This window comes from Tenrec ecaudatus, chromosome 14 (assembly GCF_050624435.1).
Source record: "Tenrec ecaudatus isolate mTenEca1 chromosome 14, mTenEca1.hap1, whole genome shotgun sequence".
Lineage (NCBI taxonomy): Eukaryota > Metazoa > Chordata > Mammalia > Afrosoricida > Tenrecidae > Tenrec > Tenrec ecaudatus.
The window spans coordinates 121,819,245-121,842,556 of NC_134543.1; the positions used below are offsets into that span (position 1 = coordinate 121,819,245).

Consider the following 23,312-nt stretch of genomic DNA (forward strand, 5'->3'; position numbering starts at 1 on the left):
GCCAATCCAGGTCAGATGTGTAGTGGTACACCTTCCCCCCACAAAATCTATATAATCGACGCAACCATGCGATAGGTCCTCATGACTAGTACAGGTAATAGAATACTTTATCTTCTTAAAATTAATCTCAGTATTTTACTAAGAAATTCATGGAAATACTACTATAAACGTGATCAACAATTTATGAATGAATTTCACAATAATTACATATTAAATGTTTGCTGATTATCTACTTATGTTATCATATCCTAACTTCCAAAATAACTTACTCTTCTGATTTTCTTCCGTTTTTTAGAACGTGGTCTTGTCTCTATCCTCTGGACACTGCAACGCACGAGTAACAACAGGTCTTGAAGACTAAATAACTTATAAACAAAGTTTCCTTCCTTAGGAGCTACGTATTCTGATGTATCTTCAACATAGTCCTGAAGTTCATATGGCAATCCTTTAAAAATAATAGTCATATGTTCTTATTTGATTCTACAATAGATTAGCCCCTTATCCACCATAACTGAACCAAACCCACTGCTGGCAGGTGGACTCCCGACTCCTGGCCGCGATGCTACTGGGCAGAGTAGAACTGCCCTGCAGGTTTCCTAGGCTGTAATCTTTACAGAAGCACACGGCCGCATCTTTCTCCCACGGAGCCCTTGACGGATTAAACAACGGCCAATCTTTCTGTTAGCAGCTAAGCTCTCAACCACAGCGTGAACAAGGCTCCCTTTTGTCCACCATAATCCAAGGTAAAACAATTCAATTATTTACTGATAGGTGGGTCACAGAAAAGTTTTTCTTCAACATCTATAAATTTTAACTCTCGATTTTGTCTACAAGGCCCGGTGCAATTTTCCATTGCTGTTTACTTTGGCTAGAATTGCTTTAGGGCCTTCTTCCTTTTAACCACTACTTTCACTAATGCTCCGCAGAGTTTAACTGGTGAGTCTGCATATCAAGCAAGAAGAAGAATGCAAGAATAATATTATTCTTAATCTGGGCAGAGCTGAGATTAAGCTGCTATGGAAGCAGCTTTACATTTATTTCACAAAATGAGAAAGTACAAAAGAAACTGGACTCTCTTGGAGTAGAACTGTGCTCCACAAGGCTTTCAAGGGCTGCTTTGTTCCAAGTAGATCACCAGGCTCCCCCCCGCCCTACCCGAGGTGCCCCTAGAGGACTTCAACTTCCAACCTTTCAGAGAGCAGACAAGCATGCTGAGGATTTGGTAATATCCAGGGGTAGAGTTTTAGAGCCGCCGTTTACGTCAACTGAAAAACCCACACACTCTGGGTGCACATCTAGAGAGAGTTTGGAAGCCGAAACACTTATCGGTAGGTTAAAAATGAATCACCTTATCAATGATTATGTGAAAATTAAACAACAAATTACAACAAAGAATACGTAAAGGAATACGAAAAACTTAAGGGAAAGCGGTAAAACAGATAGAAACATTGACTTTAAATACTGACTTACGTCCTTTTGGCTTCTGAAAGGCAGATGGCCACGGAGACTTCGGCCAACAGGAGGCACCAGCTGAAGGGCCACAGGGTTGCTGGGGAGCAGGCGGCTCTGCAGGGTTTTCTAAATTCATTAAGGGCAACTCGTGTACTTTTCTAGAAACAGGCTTTAAGAGTTCATCTTGCATTTTCAAAATTTCCCCAACTGGATCAAACTTCTTATATACTCTTTTGATAGGCTTTTTTAAAATGCATGACTCCTCGGGACTAGAAGTGGTAGGAGGCCAGTTCGCTGCAGAAGCGCGGCCCGAGGAAGGACTTGTGACAGCTGCTTTAGAACTTGAATTAGAACTCACATCAGCTGTTTTCTCATTACTACTACTTTTACACTCCGTATCAATGATTAAGCAGTCTTCATCTGTATCACTACTACTATGAATTGCATCGTCAATTTTGTCTGCTTCTGAAGTAACGGTCTTTCCCTCTGAACTGCCTGCATTCTCAACGACACTGCATCTTTCACCAGCATGGACTTTACCAGGTGCCACGCCATTTTTACCAAGGGTTTCAGGTCCCTTCGTCTGAGAACTTCCTAATTGCAAGGCGGCAGGCGTTTTCAATTCGCTGTCTTGCATCAAAGACTTGTCAGGATTTGGTACTGGAGTGCCACGTGGTCCAGTTCCCTGATCACCGTCCTTCCTGCTCGGTTCAGGGACCCCATCTGCACCGGTCACCAGCTGTTTCTCCTTTAGCAGCTGTTCCATGAGAATCTGAGATAAACTTCGAGAAGAAGCAGACACGTCTGGAGGGGCTGGTGCCACAGGTGCTGGGGCCGCCTTGAGGAGGGCGGAAAAATCCGTCCTGTTTGTGGCTGTGGAAGCACTTGTTGGGCTTGGGGACTCTGATGAGCTGATGGTGGTTACTCCAAAAGTTTCAAGTTCTGTGACATCATCATCAAACTCCAGATCCACACTTCCAGGATTTTCAGTGTTCCGGCACTCATTAACTTCACGAGGCATCTTAGGAAAACGTATTGGTAAACTATTAGCAAAAAAGGTCTTTGTTTTCACCGGATGTCCCACCCCTAGTACAGTTCAAGGAACTTTAGAAAAGTCTAGCATCTCTGGAAAGTTCTTGCTTAATTCATTACTAATTATTTTTTGTTTTTATATTTTATAGTATTTTTTAATAGAATGCACAGAGTTATTGAGTGACTTTAAAACTTTTGTTACATATGATGGGGGTTTATCGCTGTGTGGTACCCATAGTGTCCTGATAGATTCAGTGGGGTGAGGCATGGGAAAAAATACGCACTTTAATGCTGCCCATTTTCAAACAGCGCACCTTCTAGATAACACGAGCAAGCAGTAAAATACTAACAAGCTGCCATCACACTGCGCAGCAGACCAAAGAGACACACTGACTCAATCAGGACTCAGCACTTCAATCTCTCAACTCAGTATGTCTCTGAGAAGCTCCTCTCTGGTTCACATGGTTACACAAGTCTTCAGCTGGTGCCAGGGCATAACGGGGAAAGCCTCCCCAGACACCCCACAGGACGGAAAAACAAGTGGTAATGTTATGTAACCACAGGCTAGTTTAATATTAAACGACTAACAGCTAATTTGCTCAAGAGTTTCTTCCCACCGAAGGGCTCATCACAACGCAAGCATATTTTCCAAGTTGTAACCGGAGTATACACTGACCCGATTATCAGCTGAGGCACCTAATTTTACCACAAAAACGGCATAAAAAATGTGCCGAAAAACTTGGCTTATACATGAGTAGATATGGTACCTCCAGAGGAATTTCCACTTATCAAAAAACAGACAAGACCACAGAGAAGAAATGCACAGCCAAACCAGAAGGCAATATATTTCCATCCGTGCCCACACTCTAGGCCAGTGGTTCTCAACCTGTGGGTCGCGACCCCTTTGGGGGTCAAATGACCCTTTCCCAGGGTGGCCCGATTCCTCGCAGTAGCACAATGAGAGTGAAGCAGTAGCAGTGAAGGCAATGCTGTGGTTGGAGGGTCACCACACGAGGAGCTGTCCTGACGGGTCGCAGCATGAGGGCGCTTGAGAAGCAAGCTCTCGGCTGTATGGCCGCCCTGGGGGAGCATGCCTTTCCTAACTCTGTCACTTTGAATCGCTCGCACCCACCCCACTCGGCATCGCACTGGTTCTTCTCTGACACTCACCTCACACGACTGTGGATTTAAAAGTCAAATGTAAAAGCAGCAAACTTTTAATAGTTGAAAGTGTTTTACCACACACCAACGTATTTTATAATTAAAAGGCAAATGACAGAGAAAAACATAAAAAACAAGTATGAGAGATAAAGGTAGGAGCTCAGTATAAAACAATATTTTATTTTCTAATTTTGTTGGCTCCTTTATTTTATTCAAGATTATCTCCACTGTAATTCCTGTCCTCAGATAGACCTTAATTGTTCATCTAAAATTTATCAATCTCACTCTCACACATTTTCTCCTTCACTTACCTCTTTCTTCAGACCATCTATACTGCCTGCTTCTTTCCTTTCTTTATACTGTTGCTTTATTAAATATCTGTAGCCTCCTATATTATTTTAACCTCCAAGAGAAAAAATATTTTGCTTTTATTCATAGCTATGCCCTAAGTCCAGAAGTTTATCAGCTGAATAAATATTTGTGAAATGAAGTCTTCGATAAACAGAATATCCTGCTTTTAGAGAGAAAAATATCTAAAAGTCTGCAAAATTATAAAAGATGTTATTTATGGATTGCCAGATATTGCTCTACATGTTTCATAAGGCCACTTAAATAAAACCTCACATTAATTATCAGCATGACTGTCACCACGATCACTGACTGAGTTCTTGATCTGTTCATGTTGAAAACTGTGTTGAGCATTTTATATACAATGTTGAACTTCATCCTCAGTGTGACCTTGTGATACAGGGAGTGGCATCTTTGTCTTATGAAGAAGGAAAGTGAAGTTAAAAAAGATCAAGTTAGTTACCTAAAGCCTTCCTAAGACGGGGGTTCAATTTAAAGTCTGAATTGAAACTCTGCATTTTGATATACTAGCGTGAGAGACGTGCAATGGGAGACACGCAGGGGTGGCAACAACATGGTGGGACTTACAGCTGCTTCGGCCGGCCACTCTTCAGGTTTGTCCATGAAGACTGCAGACACTGGAGCTGATGAGTTTTTGGACATCATGCACTTTAATGGAACTTCATGAAAGATTTGATTTCTTTCTCTCATTGTCATTTTCTTTTGAGGAAGTGGTGAATTAATATAAATTACTTTAACTGGTTTTGATCCTTAAAACAAAAACAGGACACGGTGATTAGTTTCTAAGTAATTAGGCTGGGAAAAACAAAGACAAGAAAAAACAACTGAAAACAGAGCAGTAAGTCCCATGTACCTGCCACCTTAAACATATTCTTTCATATCCTATACTTATGTTGTTATATATTATATATATTTTAGTTGGGGGTTCTTACAGCTCTTATTAACCATCCATCCTTCAATTGTATCACACACATTTGTACATGTTGCCATCATCATTTTGAAAACATTTTCTTCCCCCCCTCCCCCAGCCCTGTGAACCCATGATAAATTATCATGTTCATATCTTACACTGTCTGCCGTCTCTCTTCACCTATGTCTCTGTTGTTTGTCCTCTGGGGGGGGGGGGGTTGTGTGGAGTGAAAGGGCTTTATTGTCATCAGTCCCCCCCTTCTCCCCCTCCTTCCCCACCCTCATGGTATCGCTACTTCCATTACTGTTTGGATTCCCTGTGTTAAGGGCTCTTACCTGTACCAGTGCACATGCTCTGGTCTAGCCGGATTTGTAAGGTAGAACCGGGGTCATGAAAGTGGGATGGGGATGGTGGGTGGGAAGCATTAAAGAACTAGAGGAATGTTGTGTTCCGTCAGTGCTATTCTGCACCCTGGCTGCCTCGTCCCTTCCTTATGACCCCTCTGGGAGGGGGTGTTCAATTGTCTACAGATGGACATTGGGTCTCCACTCCAACACTCCTTGTTTACATCAATATGATTGCTTGTTTGGTTCTTCTAATACCTGATACCTTTGACACCTCGTGATCACACAGGCTGGTGTGCTTCTTCCATGCGGGCTTTGTTGCTTCCCTGCTAGATGGCTGTTTGTTTACCTTCAAGCCTTTAAGACCTCAGACGCTATAGCTTTTGATAGCGGGCACCATCAGCTTTCTTCACCATATTTGCTTATGCACCCATTTTGTCTTCGGTGATTGTGTCAGGCAGGTGAGCATCACAGAATGCTAGGTTATTAGAACAAGGAGTTCTTGCATTGAAGGGCTTGAGTAGAAGCTCAATGTCCATCCACTATCTTAATATTTAACATATAAATGTACATAGACCTATATCCCTATCGACAGAATAATATTAATTCTGGAGCCATGTCAGAAAATATTAAATAAGAACTCAAACAAGGGATTCATGTGTTGCAGAGAAATATATGTGAAAATGCCAATTCAACTGTCAATGCACACTCTCCTAAGCTTCGAAGTATAAGGTTACTTTAATTCTGGATTCCAACAATAGACCGACTGACTGTCCTGGCAATTCACCCAATTGAGGCTGTCTAAAGGAACCCAGGGAGTGCAGTGGGTTAAGTGCAAAGGGTCAATGGCTAAAGCCTATCAAGTCTTTCACGGAGAAAGATGAAGCCGTTTGCTGCTGTCCCGACCCACAGCCTCAGCAACCCTATGTAGCAGGCTGCAGAGGTGCCACGAGTAGGAAAGGACCCAGAGGCTTGGTTTGGGAGTGTAGGGGTTGTCTAATACAGCCCTGCATTCCTTTCATTTCAGTGGGAATGAGACCGAAGAACCCCACCATCAATTCAAGGATTTATGGCCACCTGATGCCATGACTTTTCTAACTATCACTCACCACCCCACTAGTCTGCCACAGATAGGGTGGCCCCCATCATTCATTGCCCAGTTTCTGCCCTATGGTAACCCGAGGTTGAACAGGTCTACCGAATGCCTCTATCAATGCACATCCTCCTCAGTCGAAGAGTTTCACTTCTTATTTGACAGTCATCACACATTGAGACAGCTGAAACAGAACCACACTAGAAACCCTCTTTTGAGAACATTACTTGGACGGGCAAATCACAAACCTGCAGCGGGTATTAGCTGAACACACACAGGAATTTCCCACTGTTCCTTATAGCTTGGTCCGTAATTATTTAATAAGGTAAATAACGATTGACTAGTTAGAACGATGTGTGGGTGATATCTTGAAACAAGTTTCTCTGCATTGGGATCTTTACTAATATCCTGAAAAACAACATGAAACTTGTTACTCGATTCTACTGGCTGAGCATTTGTTCACTAGATTAATGAAAACAGAGGAGAGACTTGAGGGGAGAAATGTAGCAGCATCAAGTTCCATGCACGTTGCCAGGGGTAACAGGTTACTTCAGATGATCCAAGTACTTGCCCCGGCTACTCACGTCATGCATAGCTGCAGCGAGCTGCTCTGGCGTTTCAGCGGAAGCCATGTTATCTTTGGTTAGCTGCACCTTTGCAGGCATTGAGGGAAATACTGTTTTCACATATTTTACATTGCCCTAAAGGGGAAAAAAGAGTTTCATTGCAAAAATGTTAATGTAATTTTATTTTCCTAAGTAAAGTATTTTCTTACCACCTGACAATCTACACTATACTGAATGAAAACGTCAGATTTCCAGACTCCTTTATAATAGCTTTCTGTTTCTTCCCTCAACAAGCACACTTGTTTTATGGAGAGAGAAAAGACCAGAAGAAAGGCTTCGTGAATCCTGATCTTCTTCCTTTACATTCTAACTTCTCACTGTGTGAGATACTAGGAGGAACTCGAAATTATCCTGTCCACACACTGATTTGCAATACGACGGTGAGTAAATCTCTTAAAAGAAGAGAGGATTTTCTGCTGGCACTCAAGAGCACTGTGAAGTGGGAATAAATAGGGAGAAAAAAACCAAGTTGGTGGTGGGATTTTTAAAAATAAAAGAGGATGAAGTTGAAGTATGGTTATCTATACACAAAAAACGATTAGTATACTTATTTTAAATGCTGTATCAGTACAAACCCCCAATAAAATGATTTTAAAAATAATAAAAATAAATCAACAAATGAATGGCTATACAAAATACATATACAATGGTATAGTATACAGCCATAACGAAAGACTAAGTTCTGATCCACCTCAGACATGGACAAACCTTGAAAACAGTATGCGAAGTGAAGTAAGTCAGACCTAAAAGAATGATATTATATAGTCTCATTCATATGAAATATCTACGACAGGAAAATGCTTTCAGATTTAAGTTTATCGGTGACTACAAGGGTCTGGGGCTAGCGAAAGTGGGGAGTAATTGTGAAAGAGATTTCTAGATGGTGGTAGAAAAAAAGGGGAAATAGACAGTGGTGATGATTACACAACATGGTTAGTGACTGTAATTAATATTGAAGCACACACTTAAAAATGGTTCACGATGGATTCTGGGCTCACACTAAATCCTAGCTCCAACTTAAGAACAACGAGTTCTTACATCATGACCCTGCTCGATATTCGCCCTCAGGAAGGGAACACAGAAAACATGGGCGCTATAGCAAAGTGTGGTGAAGAATGTAGATGGTGCCCGGTTATCAGAGAAAATAGCATCTGGGTCTAAAAGGCTTGTCTCCTAACAAACAGCCACCTAAGTGAGATACCAACTAAGTCCACATGGAAGAAGCACACCACCGTCAGTCACCAAAGGATTATAAATCATACAATCCAAAGTTGAAGGAGGGATTAGTAACAGGGCCTAAATAGTGAGAACCCGATTTGCAGAAAACTATGGATGACAGTGGGAGTCCAAGACTCATTTGTGGGGAACTGCATAGGAAATGAGCCTCCGGTGAACTCCCTCTACCCACAATCAAGGGATGCGAGGAAAGAGATCGCTGAACAGAGTGCCCTGGAGAGATGAGTACAGAAGACCAAATGCATAAGTTTGACTTCAACAGCTAAAACTTTGTCAGCTGAGAGGCCCTTTCTGATACAGGCTGAATCTGATCTGGTTTTCAACATTTTCTGTAGAAGGGTGACAATGTCAAGGAGTCCAGGAAGAAAAAGAATGCTTGGAAACTGACTGTGATAGCAAGTGTATAATTCTGCTTGAGGTAATTGAATTATGCAACGATCGATGTATTAACTCCCAATTAATAATACATTTTTTAAGTGGAAAAAAAAAGATCCACAGAAAAATTTGTTATAAGTATTTTACCACAAAAGCAGATAAAGCTAATTACTCACAGGTTATTTTAAAACACAACCAAACATTTCTATGAACTATGGAAGATGTTTCAGATAAAAAGAAGTTGCTATTGTGATATAGTAAACTTTACCAATGCAAGAAGAGTCTTTTCTAACTTTAATCCCATCTCTGTTTTGAATGGGAAGAATCCCATTAAGCTGGTCACTTCATGCAGAGTATACAATTCTGGGTAGTTTTTCACTTGTTCAATGCAAGCTTTTAAAATTTGCTAGGAAATAAAGATAAAAAAATAATTCATTGGTGGAATGTTTTTTTTCTGAAAATGAAACAAAACTGTCTTAGTTACATATAGCTACAAAATAATATTCCAAACATTAATTTCATTAATCAAACTTCTAATAATCCAGACATGCTATTTGTGCCTTTTGGATTTAATCCTTTGTTTTGTAGAATAATTTCCTTTTAACCTAATTGCTTAAAATACTGGTATTCAAGAGTACTAAGATTAGCAATATCATTAAAATTTAAAACTAGAGAATCCCCACTATATTTTCTAGGCTATTTAAGAAACTGTCAGAGAAATCAATGCATATGAAAATTTAAGCATAATAACTGCAATAAAAATGGTTATATGAATGACTAGCAATGTTTAATATCCTAAAAGGTTTGCAAGCACAATGAATTAATAAAAACAGTGGAGGCCATTCTATCTACAATATGAAAGATAAATGAGAAATGGTATAATTAATTCAAATAACGGATTTAGTATTTGTCTTCTCTGAAATGTTTTCAAACTATTGATGACTTACGAGGAAATGTCATAAGGAAATAAAATTCAAAGCTCTCGTCAGAAAGATGTGCCACTTGGATAACACTGAAATAACAGAAAGGCATAGTGGAATTTTGGGGGGAAGACTTATAATTAAAACATGCACATATATTAAAACATGTTTTTCCTTTCCTGTTAATGAATCCTTTTTCATGTATTTTAGCTCTCAAAGGCTTTGGTTGTTGTGTGCTTTTGAGTTGATTCCGACTCACAGCGTTGACTCTTGATGGCAGAGTGGAACTCTTTCCTAGGCTGTAATCTATAAGGGAGCAGACTGCTAGTTTATTTCTTCTGAAGGGCGGCAGGCGAGTTTGAACCACCAACCTTTCTGTTATGCACCAAGCGCTTAACCAATGCGCCACCAGGAATCCTTTAGGAATAAGCCTATCTTCCTACTGTCAAATTACAATGATCTAAATTCAATATATCTTTTCTGGTTTCACATACCTTCCCTGCTTCGCCAATCCCCATCTCCTGCTATCTTTCCTAACTCCCTCCTTTATGTACTTTTCCAAAGATGATCTTGATACTTAATTCAGGATATTTATTACTTGTCACTAAGGTAGATATGGGCTAATATAAAAAAGGTATTTTTAAGACCCCTCGACAGCTGACATGTACATCTGTTCCTTATTTATGGCCACAGTTAACTTTCACCCCTAAACCCCCTCCCCAGTGGAAATTACAAGCATTTGAGCATGCAAAGAAAAGTACATCAAGTCTATGTGACCAGAGACTTTTCTGGTTGGCTATTTATTGGCATCTCCTTTTTGATTAAACTGTGTAGGATTTTAAGTGTTTTCAGATGTATTTCACTATATTAATTATGACATGGTCAAGGTATTAAGTGCGTAAATCTCAAAGACGGCTTTATACTTGTTCTCAGGTACGTGAAGGGTCTTCAATAAGTTAATGGATAAATAAGATGGAATTGAAAGATAATAGAATTTTTCCATGTACCTTTTAAAGCCCCCCACCTTGGACCAAACCACTATCAATGTTATTTCACATTAGTAGGTATTTCAAGGAGGGGCTCTGATGCTGCTGTCAGGTAGGTATGCATTTCAAACCTCAAGGTCAGTGGGTCAAACCCAGCAGCTGCTTTGGGGGAGAACAGTGAGGCTAGCTATGCCAGATGTACAGTTTCAGAAACCCTACCCAGGGTCACTGTGAGTTGGCAATGCTTGATGGCAGTAAGCTTGGTGAGGCATTTTAAGTAATCAAGGGGTCGTTATTGATATAATAAAATGTTTTAAACTAATCATTTTACTTTGACCCTAAATAGGGTTTCCAAGACTGAAAACTCTTTAAAGGAACAGTCTTATCTTCCTTCTGCAGAGCAGGTGGTGGGCTTGAACTGCCAACCTTGGTTTTAGCAGTTCATAGCACCACCAGGGTGCCTATTGATCACACAGTAACACCCCCCCCCCCAAAAAAAAACCCAAGAAACAAAAACCTTGAACAAGAATACCTCATCATAAGTAAAATTCTGCAAATATATAAAGAACTTTCCTATTCGGTGAAAAGTAGGACAAAAAAACCCTTTGGCTAAAGTTAAAGACATTGACACACCAAGTGTTAGCGAAGATGTGCAGGAAGCGGCACCTGCGTGTTGCTGGTGAGACTGAACAATGGCACAGCCACCATCAAAAACAACTGGGTAGTTTCTAATAAAATTACACCTGCCATAGCATTTGCAGGTCTCCTGGTGGGGTAAAAAGTTTGCACTTTACTACTAACTTAAGGGTTGGCAGTTCAAACCCATCCCGGGGCACCAGGGAAGAGAGATCTGACCATCTGGTCTGTGAAGATGATCATAAAAGAATCCACGAAGCAGTTCTACTCTGTAGAGTACAGGGCTTCCATAGCTTAGAATCAACTTAATTTTCTCACACTAGTTTATGTCATCTATTGATTGGTAGGATTAGTAATCCTGAAGCTTTGGTGACTACACTGTGAGATATACAAATGAAAAGTTGTTTTTTTCCTGTTTGGTTTTTCCGTTTCCTTGAATATATGCCCTAGCTCTGTTCACTGCATAGTCAGAAACAATGGTTAACTCAGAATCCATAAGCATCCTCAGTGCCCAGACGGCAGTCTTGAAATACCAATTCCTACTATAAGAAACGAGGGCTTTGGGGAAATGGCTGCTTGCAGGGCAGGAATAAGCAAAATGCATCTCAAAGACTCCCAGTGTCATTCAAAAGGACTTAGCAACCAATAAAGAAGCTCACTGCTCACAAGTGATACAATTGGAACATTAAAACTGACACCCATCAAATATGTTTAACTCTATAATAACAATATCGATCATGGCTGGAGAGTAAGGAGAAATCAAACAATTCTTTCTGCTACAAGGTGAGTTACATGAACTGGGAAATAAATTAACACAAGGGGAAACCGTCACTCAAACATTCTAAACAATAAATGATGCAATAAGAATTACAATTTCACAACCAAAGTGAATGAATGGCTCTACTCATTGAGCATCGATAACTAAGAGCACACACACCAAGAAAAAACTAGGCATTATGTGTCACGGGATTAAAGAATGCATCTTGATCTATACATTTGATTCCTTTAGCCAGACCGAGTGTGACTAAGCCTGGGATCTGGCTGTCAAGTTGCAGAAAATACAAATGAAAGAGAAACATGTTGACTATCATTCCGAGTATGCACTTACCAAAATGTAGACTGTGGGAAATTAGAGGTCAAATGACCTAGGTTCAAGTGATCTAGACACTTTAATACATTTTTAAGGGGGAACAAAAGAGGGATTGAACCTGTGTCCAAGGTTTTAAAAGTCCCTGTGGCGAGTCTTCCCACATGCCTCCCTGCCATCCAGCCCCTCCTGACTCACACTGACCCAGCAGGGCCGCGCAGAGCTGCTCCTGGGTTCCGGAGACTTGAACTCTTAAACTCGAAAGCCTCATCCTTCTCCCCTGGAGCCCAGCTGTTGGGGTTTGAACTGCTCACCCTGAAGTTGGCAGTCCAGTGTGTGACCCACTATGCCACCAGGTCTCCTTCCACCTAACACTCTTATTCAGACGGTAGCCTGCACTGACCTGGGCCTCTGCCATGTCTCCCCTTGCAAGGTAAAAATTCATAGAAAAGTCATTATTTTCTAATTCAATTTTCCTATGAAAATTTTGCAGTCCCCTGTATGAAGAAACTTTATTTAACCCCTCCCCAGACAACATCTATAACCCACGTAGTTCTTACACTTTTACAAAGAACTTCCACATATAAACAAGCAAGATCGGCAACCTAGCAGAATAAAGGGTAAGACTTGAACAGTCAACTCACAAGAGTAAATCTAACTGTCCGCTAAGTGAAAGGTGCTCAACTTCTATGTGTGTATCACTCCCTACATACAGTTAAACTAAACTAACTGTAAATACGAATTGCTACCGCAGGTAAAACCTAACGGACTTCTTAAACACCGATGGCTGCTGGGAAAATTGGTAGTCACTTCAGAACACATTTTGACATTTTTAAACCTGAAGGTATGCATACTCTATGACCCAAAAGAAATGTGCATACCCAAAAGGGGTATGTTTGAGAATTTTCATAGCAACCGTATTTAGAATAGCTCCAAATCGGAAGCAAATGTTGACCAGATAAAGATTTGTCTATGTAATGGCAAAATGCTTAGAAGCGAAAGGAATGAACTTTAATTACACAAAATAATTACATTCACATAAAGTTAAAGCACAGGCAGAGGAACTCATAAACAAGCGTGGAAATCTCACCGCGGAGGCTAGGACAGTGATTACCTATTCATGGAAGGAGAACATTCTTACCTAGGAGGGGACACTCAGGGAGCTTTGGGGTTTCTGATAAATGTTTTATTTCTTGACTTGGATAACAGTTACATAGGTGTTCACATTATAATTGTTAAATTGTTTATATTTATTCTATACACTTTTCAGTATGCACACACTAATTCATAAGATAAAATTTTAAACTGTGAGAAGTATTAGGAAAAAAATTCAACGTGACTTTTGGCAGGGGTATAAAAAATGAGAGAAACTACTGCTTAACAACTTAATGTTTATTTCTAGCTGCCTAACAATGTACTTTGCTAATAAACATTTTGTTAGTGATTCAACAATTGTTAACATTGAGTAGTTACGATGTGCCAGGCACCATGCTAAGAATCGGGAATATGATAGCGAACAAAAAAGTCGTTACATACAGGCACGTAAAGAAAAATAAAGCAGGCAAGGGTAATGAGAACACCGAGGTGATGCTACGTCCTGTAGGGCGATCAGAAACATCCTCATCGATAGACAACATCTGATCAGAGTGACCTGGAGGAATCAAGGCACAAATCCATGCAGGTCTTTGCGGAACACGTGGCTGGGAAACAGATAGGAACAGGCATCTGGAGAACAGGTGTCTTTGCGGAAAGGTGGGAACTGCAAATGCCAAAGGTCTCAGAGCAAGACCACGCCTGCAGCATCAAGGACCAGCCAAGAGGTCAGTAGGCTGAAGTGGAACAACTGTAGAAGGCCAAGCTGGAGGGAGGGGTTAGGATCATGTCTGGTATTGAAAAACTTCATATAGGCTCTGTTTTTTCCTGAGTAAAATAGAAAGCAATTTTAAAGCAGAAAAACGAGGGGTTATAATATATACTTAAAAACATTGCTCTGGTCCACACAAAAGCACCATTACACTGAGAACAGCTGCCAGTGTCTTTTCCATATGAAAAACTACTGCATTCCATCTGAGGATGTAATACTTTGATATCAAGAGAATCATCATCAAGTCTTTCCTTTTAGGCTCACACAACTCTTCTGATTCACATTAAAGCCACAATTCTACCTTCATAAGTGTTTTGTTTTAAACAGTTAAAATAATCTCCATACCCATCCTAGTTTAAAGTGACTAGTTTTACATGGCTTAAAAAAATTTCATACCGGTAAGAGTTTATAGATGAGCTCTATTATACAAATAGAGATTTAACAGTGTAGTAATGTGCTCTAAATCACCCGTATTCCTACTGAATTATTACAGGATACAAGCTAGGGTCATTTACAGGCATTCATCATATGCTTGTGTGAATGCCTTACGTATCAAAAAACAACCTGAGATAAAGTATATCACTTGGTGAATGGTTATCATGAAGATAATAAGTACAAGTCCATGTGGCTGAATTTTAAAGGATCATTCAAGTTTTTAAGAACCATGAAAACTCAAACCTACTTTCTTTCACTAGGGAAATCAGGGGCTCAGATCAAAGCATACATAAGAGTAAACCAGAAATTTCAGACAGTCGTTAGCTCATTTAAAAAGAAATTAATCACACATGAATGCAATGTATAGCCAGTATCTGGGCTCTAAGTACCAGACTCAGAACGTGTAATTATAAGCACCTCCCATCTAAACACATTATATTAAAATTTTGAGGTACATACATGGTTTTTAATAACAAATGGCAGTGCACCAAAACATTCATATTATTATCATGCTAAAGATGTTTTAGTTTATCTGGAAGTGTTTGTTAGGAACCCTGATGGCACAGTGAGCTAAGTGTTAAGCTGTTAGGCACAAGGTCAACAGTTCAAATCTACCAGTGATCAAAAGGAGAAAGATGAGGTTTTTCTGATCCCACTAAGATTTATGGCCTCGGAAACTCAAAAGCGAAATTCTAATCTGTCCTACAGAGCTGCTGTGACTCAAAATTAACCTGATGGCAGCGAGGTGGAAAGTATGGATTTTTTTAAATGCATAGGACGATATATGTGTGTGTAAGTCTATACATATGTGTACACACACACACACACACACCCTCACTGCTGTTGACTCCAATTCTTAGTAGCACTAAAGGATTGAGTAGAACTGCCCACAGAGGTTCCAAGGCTGCAAATCCTTATGGAACCAGTTTGCCGCATATTTCATCGCAGAATGTCTGGTACATTCAAAATGCCAACATTTTAGTTAGCAACCTGAGCTCTTTCAGCTCTGTACCTCCAGAACTCCTTACAGAAAGGTACAATATATACTAAGACAAACCTTTGACTAACTGGCACTAGGTAAGAACACAGACCTAAATATTCTATGTACAGATTTGATATAAAAACAGATTTAGGAATGGAATCCATTCGTAACCCAAGAACTACCTGTCCTATGCAATTTGGGGTTGTAGTTTGAGTTGTACTTAAATACATGATGACTACGTTGATCTTGAAATTGCATATGCTTTTCACAGGGTCGTCACACATTTTGGAAAGCTGCTAATATCTGTTACTGTGCAGCTTATATAAATGTGATTTACTTCTTACCTCCGTGAAGAGACGAGCATCTTCAGTAACAATGTTATAATCTTGTGCGCATTTCTTTGCAGAATTCTGCAGAAACTTTAAAAATTCACTAACTTCTTCATCCACATTCTTTTTCATATCCTGATTTTGAAATAACAGACACGTTTTAGAATAAAAGGTTGGGTTCAGCAGAAACGTCCATTTCTCAGCTATTACTCGAGTAACTTGAAGAGTAAAGCAGCACATCCAAAGCAAGGACCACGGAGTCAATTAACATTCTTACCTCGTCATGATCGACCTGCTACTAAGAACTCCAAAAAATGAAAATGAAAAGCAAACGACTACTGCTGCCATTCATGCTTAAAAGCTGAGCTTAGTTTTACAGTGAACCTGTGACAGCGAGTTTTCAACAGAAGGCCCCTTTCCCTGGGTCTCACAAGTATTCCCCGGACAGGGCACAGTATCAGTACTTTCCTGTGATTTTCTATTAGTGGAATAGATTCGCGTTTTCCTTCTCTGTCAGGTGTCTGTCTTACATCGGTTGTAGCTTTTAAATGCTTTACTGTAAAATGATAGTACTATTAAAAATCAATCAAACATGCTAATGGGAAAAGTAGCATGCAGTATGCATAAGCAACCACAAAAGAAGAAATGAAAATGGCTAGCAGGGAGCCGTGGTGGCACGGCAGCTAAGCAGTTGGACATTAACTGAAAGATGAGCACTTTGAACCCACCAGCTATTCTGTAGGAAGATGACGTGGCAGTCTGTTTCCATCAATGCACAGCCTTGGCATTGAACAATATGTAAATGCAGAGGGAAGAATTTAAAAACATGCTAAATGAAGTCTTTCATCTGGCCACTTCACTTTTAAGAATTCCTCTTACGTAAACAACCATAGGTAGGAACAAAGCAAAGAAAGATTTGCTACAAAGCTGCCCAGTACACTATCCTTTACAGAACTTGGAATCTGGAAATGACAGTGAGTGTTCAGTAATAAAGAAACAGGTCAGTATATGATGCTACTTCTTAAGCCGTGAACTGGACTGAGACACGCTCAGAAGTAGGCAAAATGGCTACACTCTCACGAACCAACAAGCTTGAATTAAAGGGCCGTGCTCTGCCAAATAAACTCCTTAAAGTTCTATTTGGGTTCATATGAATGACCACGTGTGAAAATCTGGAAAACGTTTGAAAGTATTTCCCAGTTTTTAATATTTCCACTGAAGATGAGAAAGAGAACACATACCAGATATTGCACAAAGTCATTTTTACTTATTGCGACATCTTTGGAACTTGCCGGAATCTTTGCATATTTAACCAACAAATCCACGTACTTCCTCTGCTCTCGCTGTGAGAAGCGAGAGAAACGAGGATAAGGAACTCTTGGCTTTGGAAGGAGAACCATTCCAGTGGAGGCCGTAACTTTTTCCTTCGCGGGAGCTGTTGAAGGAGCCGCCGGCTCACTTTCCATAGAACTTGTGGAGGCATTCATATTTTCTCCTCTACGTCTGGAGAGAAACAATAACATAGGATTTACAAATAGGTGCCTTTTACATACAGATTACGATCACAGAGCTTCATGATTCTCAATCACCAGGGAGAATGTAGTGTGATTGACACAGTAAAATTCTAGATTACTATCTAACTCTGCCACCTGCATTTTTATGTTCCGCCATTTAGTGTAGATTAGGTATACTGCAGGATAGGCTGCATTGCAAACTTACCTTCAATTGCTCCTTGAAAAGGAAGAGATACACATGTTATACTAGTTATTCGGTGTGCAAAAATTTTTCCTTTATAAAAAAAAAAGCAAAATTGCTCTAATTTATATGCGGGTACTTCATACTCATCTTTTTATTTGACTATAATACAGGTCTAAGCGTTTTTTCTTTATCCAGTAAGATATATCATTTAATGACAGTAAATAAATCATTAAAAGCAGACTATAGGAGCGGGGGGGTTAGATAAAAATTTGTTAACAGTCATTAAAATCTGTTTTCCTTTTGCCTTATCTCAGGAATTAAAATAATAAAGAAAAATAGAAAAGTTGTATACTAGCCTCACTTTTGAGCCTTGCACAGATGAATTTTGGTGTACCTATAATAAAATGTACCAGCAGAGGACGTAGTGGGTACCAAGAGGGCCGTTACCACATTTGTGTAGGAAATGTTCCCATTCGCTTTTGCGTCCATGGGTGGAGCATATTGTTCATCCACTCCACTCTAAATGCAACTTTCACCCAGTGGCACTTCGGAAGACAGGCCTAGCCATCGACTTCTGAAGAGCCAGCATGAAAACCCTGAAAGCAGTTCTACTCTGAGGCTGAGATCGCCATGAGTAGGATCTGACTGGCCAGCAAAGCTCAATTTTAAAGAAACTTACCACCCCAATAAAGGTATGTGAATACAAAGTAGTGTAGTCAGATGTTGTTCTTAATCTAGCTCTATTTCTGGGAAAACTCATATTTTAAACAGAATCTTCATGTCTACATTTCCTAGGTCAGCACTCAACATCCATAACTCTAATTTGCAATACAACATATTCTCATGGGTGGTTTAAAATGTAACTGTAGCAAAACACACACAACCAAACAGTCCCCAATTCAACTTCTACACATACAACTCACTGCCAATGATTATACTCTTCATGTTACACCGTCATTAGTGATATCCTTTTTCCTAATTATTCTACCACCATTAACATAAATTAAATGATCCCTAAGCAATAACCTACCCTCTGTCACCCATGGTAACCATTGGTCACCTTTTTTTAAAGTACTTTTTGGGATATAATATTCATATACCACACACTTCCATGATGAAGTTGCTTTTAAAAAGAGTTGTATACACATCACAATCAGTTCTAGTGCTCCCCAATCTTCCATCTCCCTGATCCTCAATCTCCAATACTTGGCCCCTGTCGCTGATAAACCACTGTTATCAGTCTTTGTCTCTGTGCAGCCACTCCTTTTGTGGGTCATAAACTGGGAGACATAATAGAAACAATATAAAACAAAAAGAAACAGAAAGAAAATAATAATTTGAAGATAAAAAGAAAAGGCCATTATTTTTTAAAATCCAGAGGAAAAAATTTGTCATGGAACAAACAAGAAATATTTGAGCCTAGAGCAAATTCAGGTTGGGTCAAGAGGTCGGACAACAGACCCAATATATTACATATGGTTTAATCCGCCACAATCAAGCTTATAATAATATCTGGCTGAGAGTAAAGCTGTTCGAGTCCCTTGCTTGTGGCTATAGGGGACCTGCTATTTAATCTTAATAGATACACTACAGATGAATTTTGGGCTCCCACTGTCCTCCATCCCCTTCTACAAATTAGGAATTCACTCTTTGAGCTCTGATGCTTTTCCCTTCATTCTCTGGATCTTGTTATTGTCATCTTTGGATCACACAGGCTGGAGTGCTTCTTCGATGTGGACTTGGATGATGCCTTACGACCCCAGACACTATTCCAACTGATAGCCTGCATCATCTGCCTTCTTCACCACACTTTGCTGAAGCACTCAGATCTTCAGTGATCACTTCATGAAGGTCCTGACCAGGTCCATGTTATGAGAACTATTCTTGGGTTAGGGCTAGAATTAAATGGGAGCCCAGAATCCATCTTCTTGGTTTACAAATTATTTTTCCTCCTTTAATTAAAAGACCTACTCATAGTGACCTTATAGGGCAAGGTCTGCCTCATTTCCCAGACTGCAACTCTTTATGAGAGTAGAAAGCCTCGTCTATAGCTGGTGTTGTTAAATAGCACACTTTGCAGTTAACAGACCCACTACACCTACTGATGGCAGGTTTGTTTTTGGTTTAAGGAACTCTAGTAGTACTGCTGGGTAACCATTGGAATGCTAACCACAAGGTCACTGCTTTAAATCCACCAGCTGCTCAGCAGGAGAAAGATGAAGCTGACTGTTCTAGTAAATCCCTGCAGTGTCATGGAATTCAGGTCAGATCAACCCCTCAGGGGCAGAAATGGGAGTAGCCATACCAGGAGGGTAGGAAGGGGGAAAGGATCACAATGAACAACAGAAACGTGGGTGAAAGGAGACAGTGTAAGATATGAAAAAAATAATTTATCAAGGGGTCACAGGGTGGCAGGGGGGAAGAAGGGAAATAAGAGGAGCTAATACCAAGGGCTCAAATGAAAGTTAATGTTTAGAAAATGATGGCAACATATGCACAAATGTGCTTAATACAACTGATGTATGGAAATTAATAAGTTCTATAAGAGTACCAATAAAAGGATTTTTAAAATAAAAGATTTACAGTGTCAGAAGCCCTAGAGAGAGTGCCTATGATTCAGAATTGACTCAATTTAAGAGGAGTATGTGCCAGTCCTATGTTACATGATGGAGACACAACCAATACAGTGAGAAAGATGCAAATAACAAGGAGGGAGGGTATGTTTAAAACAATGCACATGGATATAAAACAAAATCCATGTCTGAGAATTATAAAGATACCATCATCAGAGATGAAGAGGTGAAAGGGGGAGCAATATCCGAGCAGTGGTTCCCAACCTTCTAGTGTTTAGTCCCCAAAGGCATTTTCGAAGCCTCAAGTTGGCTGCATCTGGCTGTCATAAAGGAAGGGGAGGCTATTGCCCATTGCTTACAGGTGCTGTGGATTGTTCTGACTCACAACAACTCTCTGAATAGCAGAAAATGTTGCTCTTTACTATATCATCTTCATACCTTGTTTGAGCCCACTTTTATAGCCACTGTCTGTCGTTCCATCTTCTGGAGGGACTTCCTCTTTTTATTGATGCTGTTTTACCAAGCAAGATGTCCTTCTCCAAGGATTAGTCTCTCTCTCCTGATAACATGTCCCAAGTGCATGAGACGGTTTCTTCATCCTCATCTCAGGAACATTCTCGCTGTACTTCCTCCAAGACAGATTTATTTTCCTGACAGTTAAAATGTAACAATTCCTTTAATCTTCCTTTTTGGTGGTCCATCTTACACATGCATATGAAGTGACTGAAAATACCATGCTTGGGTCAGGCACAGCTTACGAGGAGTTAACTCTGCGTTTTAAAGAAGACTTTTGCAAGAAATTTGTCCACTGCAATGCATTCTTTTGTCTTGACTGTGGTTCCTGTGGGCATTGATTGTGGAGCCAAGTAAAATGAAATCTTCGACAATTTTTTAGCAACTGTTTTTTCGGTTTATCGTGAGGTTCCTTACTGGACCAATTGTGAGGATTTTCATTTTCTTTACACTGAGTAGTGAAAGCAAATCTTTGATCTTTCTCAGGAAGTGTTTTGTGTCCTTTTCATGTTGGTCAAGCGAGGTGGTAGAACGTGTGGTTGTCGTGTTGCACACAGAACAAAACCAAGGACTGCACAACTTTTCAAAAGCCACTCCAGATTTTCTCTTATCAATTCCAAATAAACCTGGTCTCTTACTACTTATAACATTTTATTTTATTTTCCCATGAATTTTTTACAGTAGTTTGTCTCCCAATTTCTCTTAAATTTAAAGTCATTCATTTTAACTCATGCATGCATTTAACTTCATTCTGATTTCCAGTATACTAGGGCATTTATAGACTAAGTAGATACTTTATATAATAAACATATTATTTTAATGATTTCCTTTTATCTCATCTTTTACATTTAGAATATATTCTTAAAAGTTATATGTGCAGTCATTGTCTATAAATTCAATTTTAAGCTAGTACACCATGTGTTTTACTTCTTAAAAATATTTAGTATAAAAGGTAGTCTGTGATTTTTGCCGGATAAGGTTGAGAATGATCAATTTAGAGTTGTCAGGGTGAAGTGAAAATGACGTCAGGATAAAGGGTGAAAAACTATAAATGACGTGTTCCACATCAAAATTTCAATACTAACATCAGATGGTAATAATTTCAGAAGGTGATGAGAGTATTTTTAAAAAAGAAATGTAGGATCTTAAAGAGGAATAGTCTAGAATACTGTTAGAGCTAAGGCGTAGCCAAAAAAATTAGTCAAGAGAGCTGGTTGGTATATGAGAAAAGTATTTTAAAATTTTTATAGTTTTCACTATTTTTAGATTTTTTACTATGATTTGAGTGAAAGTTTACTGGACAAATCAGTTTCCCATTCGACAATCTGTACATATTTTGTTTTGTGACACTGACTGCAGTCCCTGAAATGTAACTGCACTCCTCCCAATCTTCGGTTTACTGTACTGGAAAGAATTCTTGAAAATTAAAATAAGGATGCTTTAAGTTCGTTCTGAAAATACAGGTGAAAGAAGATGACATACTTATCTACTAAACTTTCTCCAGAAACTAACTATATAAAAATAAGAATATTTTAGGTTAACAAAATGAATATTAACTGCTGATCTTGGGAGAAATGTATTACAGCAAATTGATTTCTCACTAAAAAAATGTCTTGAGAGCTATTCAAACCTAACAGTATTGTGTCCGCAACTCTTAACAATACTGCTTCACAGCTGTCTCCCTGAATATGAGAACCTGTCTGTCCTTGTGGCACACACTGGCAAATTTAATTAAGCTGCAGCAGCAACAAGATGCTGACTCAGATAAGCCAGCGCATGAATGTCAAGAAATTCTAGCAGTTTAAATTGGCTCCATTCAGCAAAGCACGGAACAGCAGCACATCAAGATCATTTCAGGGACAGTGCTGGCAAAGTCTTCATCAGGGTGCACACCCGAAGCGTCTGATAGGGTTTCTCCATCCACATTACAGCGTTCCATTTTATTTCAGTTGATGGTTTGAAGTTTCCCCCTTCATTTTGTCAACTACCCGCTCTCCTTTTTAACTGAAAGTTTCTACTGGGGGTGGGGGGGTGGGGAGAGGGGGTGGAAGACAGAATGGAAAACTTTTCATTTCTTAGCCTCCCAGTTTGGATAGCTCAAATCCAATGCCATCGAGTCAATTCTGACTCACTGCAGCCTCCTACATAGGAGTTTTGAGATGACACATTTTTACAGCAGGCGACAGCTTCATCTGTATCCCATGGAGCAGCAGGTGCGTTTGCATCACGGGCTCACTGCCGAATCTATAGCACCACCAGGGCTCCATATCAGTTTTCATAGTTTCTGAAGGAAGCAGAATCTGGAAATGGTGTTTTATGCCCTCAAAATCCACTTATACCTGCTAGGTGTGGTTCACCTTTCGACTACACATACTAAAGTTTCCCATTTCTCTACTTACAGTTACATCTCTCTATTGATTTAAAACGTTGTTATATATTATGGGAACCAGAATTTTTAATTTAAAACAAAAGGCAAACAAAGAATGAAAGAAGGCACAGTAAAACGTGTATAGGGGTTATATCTACATTCATGGCTCATAGAACATGTAACTTCCTCCCTTTGTTCTTAAGAGTACTTCCCACAGTCTACAATAAATGTAACTTGTTTTGTACCTCACAAAAATACCATTTTGTTTTAAACATCATTCATCTGTAATAAAGACATGATTCGAGTTGTCCTTTCATTTTATG

At 39.6% G+C, this 23,312-nt stretch overlaps 1 protein-coding gene across 1 annotated transcript in view; it reads right to left on the reverse strand.

Moving 5' to 3' along the window:
- Window positions 1-23,312, reverse strand: part of ICE2 (interactor of little elongation complex ELL subunit 2) — a 59,220-nt gene that overhangs the window by 29,884 nt on the left and 6,024 nt on the right. Inside the window, exons 4-11 of the mRNA XM_075532102.1 lie at window positions 17,079-17,340; window positions 15,853-15,972; window positions 8,867-9,004; window positions 6,946-7,062; window positions 6,610-6,769; window positions 4,582-4,763; window positions 1,471-2,473; window positions 270-445 (exon numbers count right to left, since the gene is read on the reverse strand). Coding sequence (XP_075388217.1) covers window positions 270-445; window positions 1,471-2,473; window positions 4,582-4,763; window positions 6,610-6,769; window positions 6,946-7,062; window positions 8,867-9,004; window positions 15,853-15,972; window positions 17,079-17,340 — 2,158 coding nt within the window. The remainder of the gene's footprint in view (window positions 1-269; window positions 446-1,470; window positions 2,474-4,581; window positions 4,764-6,609; window positions 6,770-6,945; window positions 7,063-8,866; window positions 9,005-15,852; window positions 15,973-17,078; window positions 17,341-23,312) is intronic.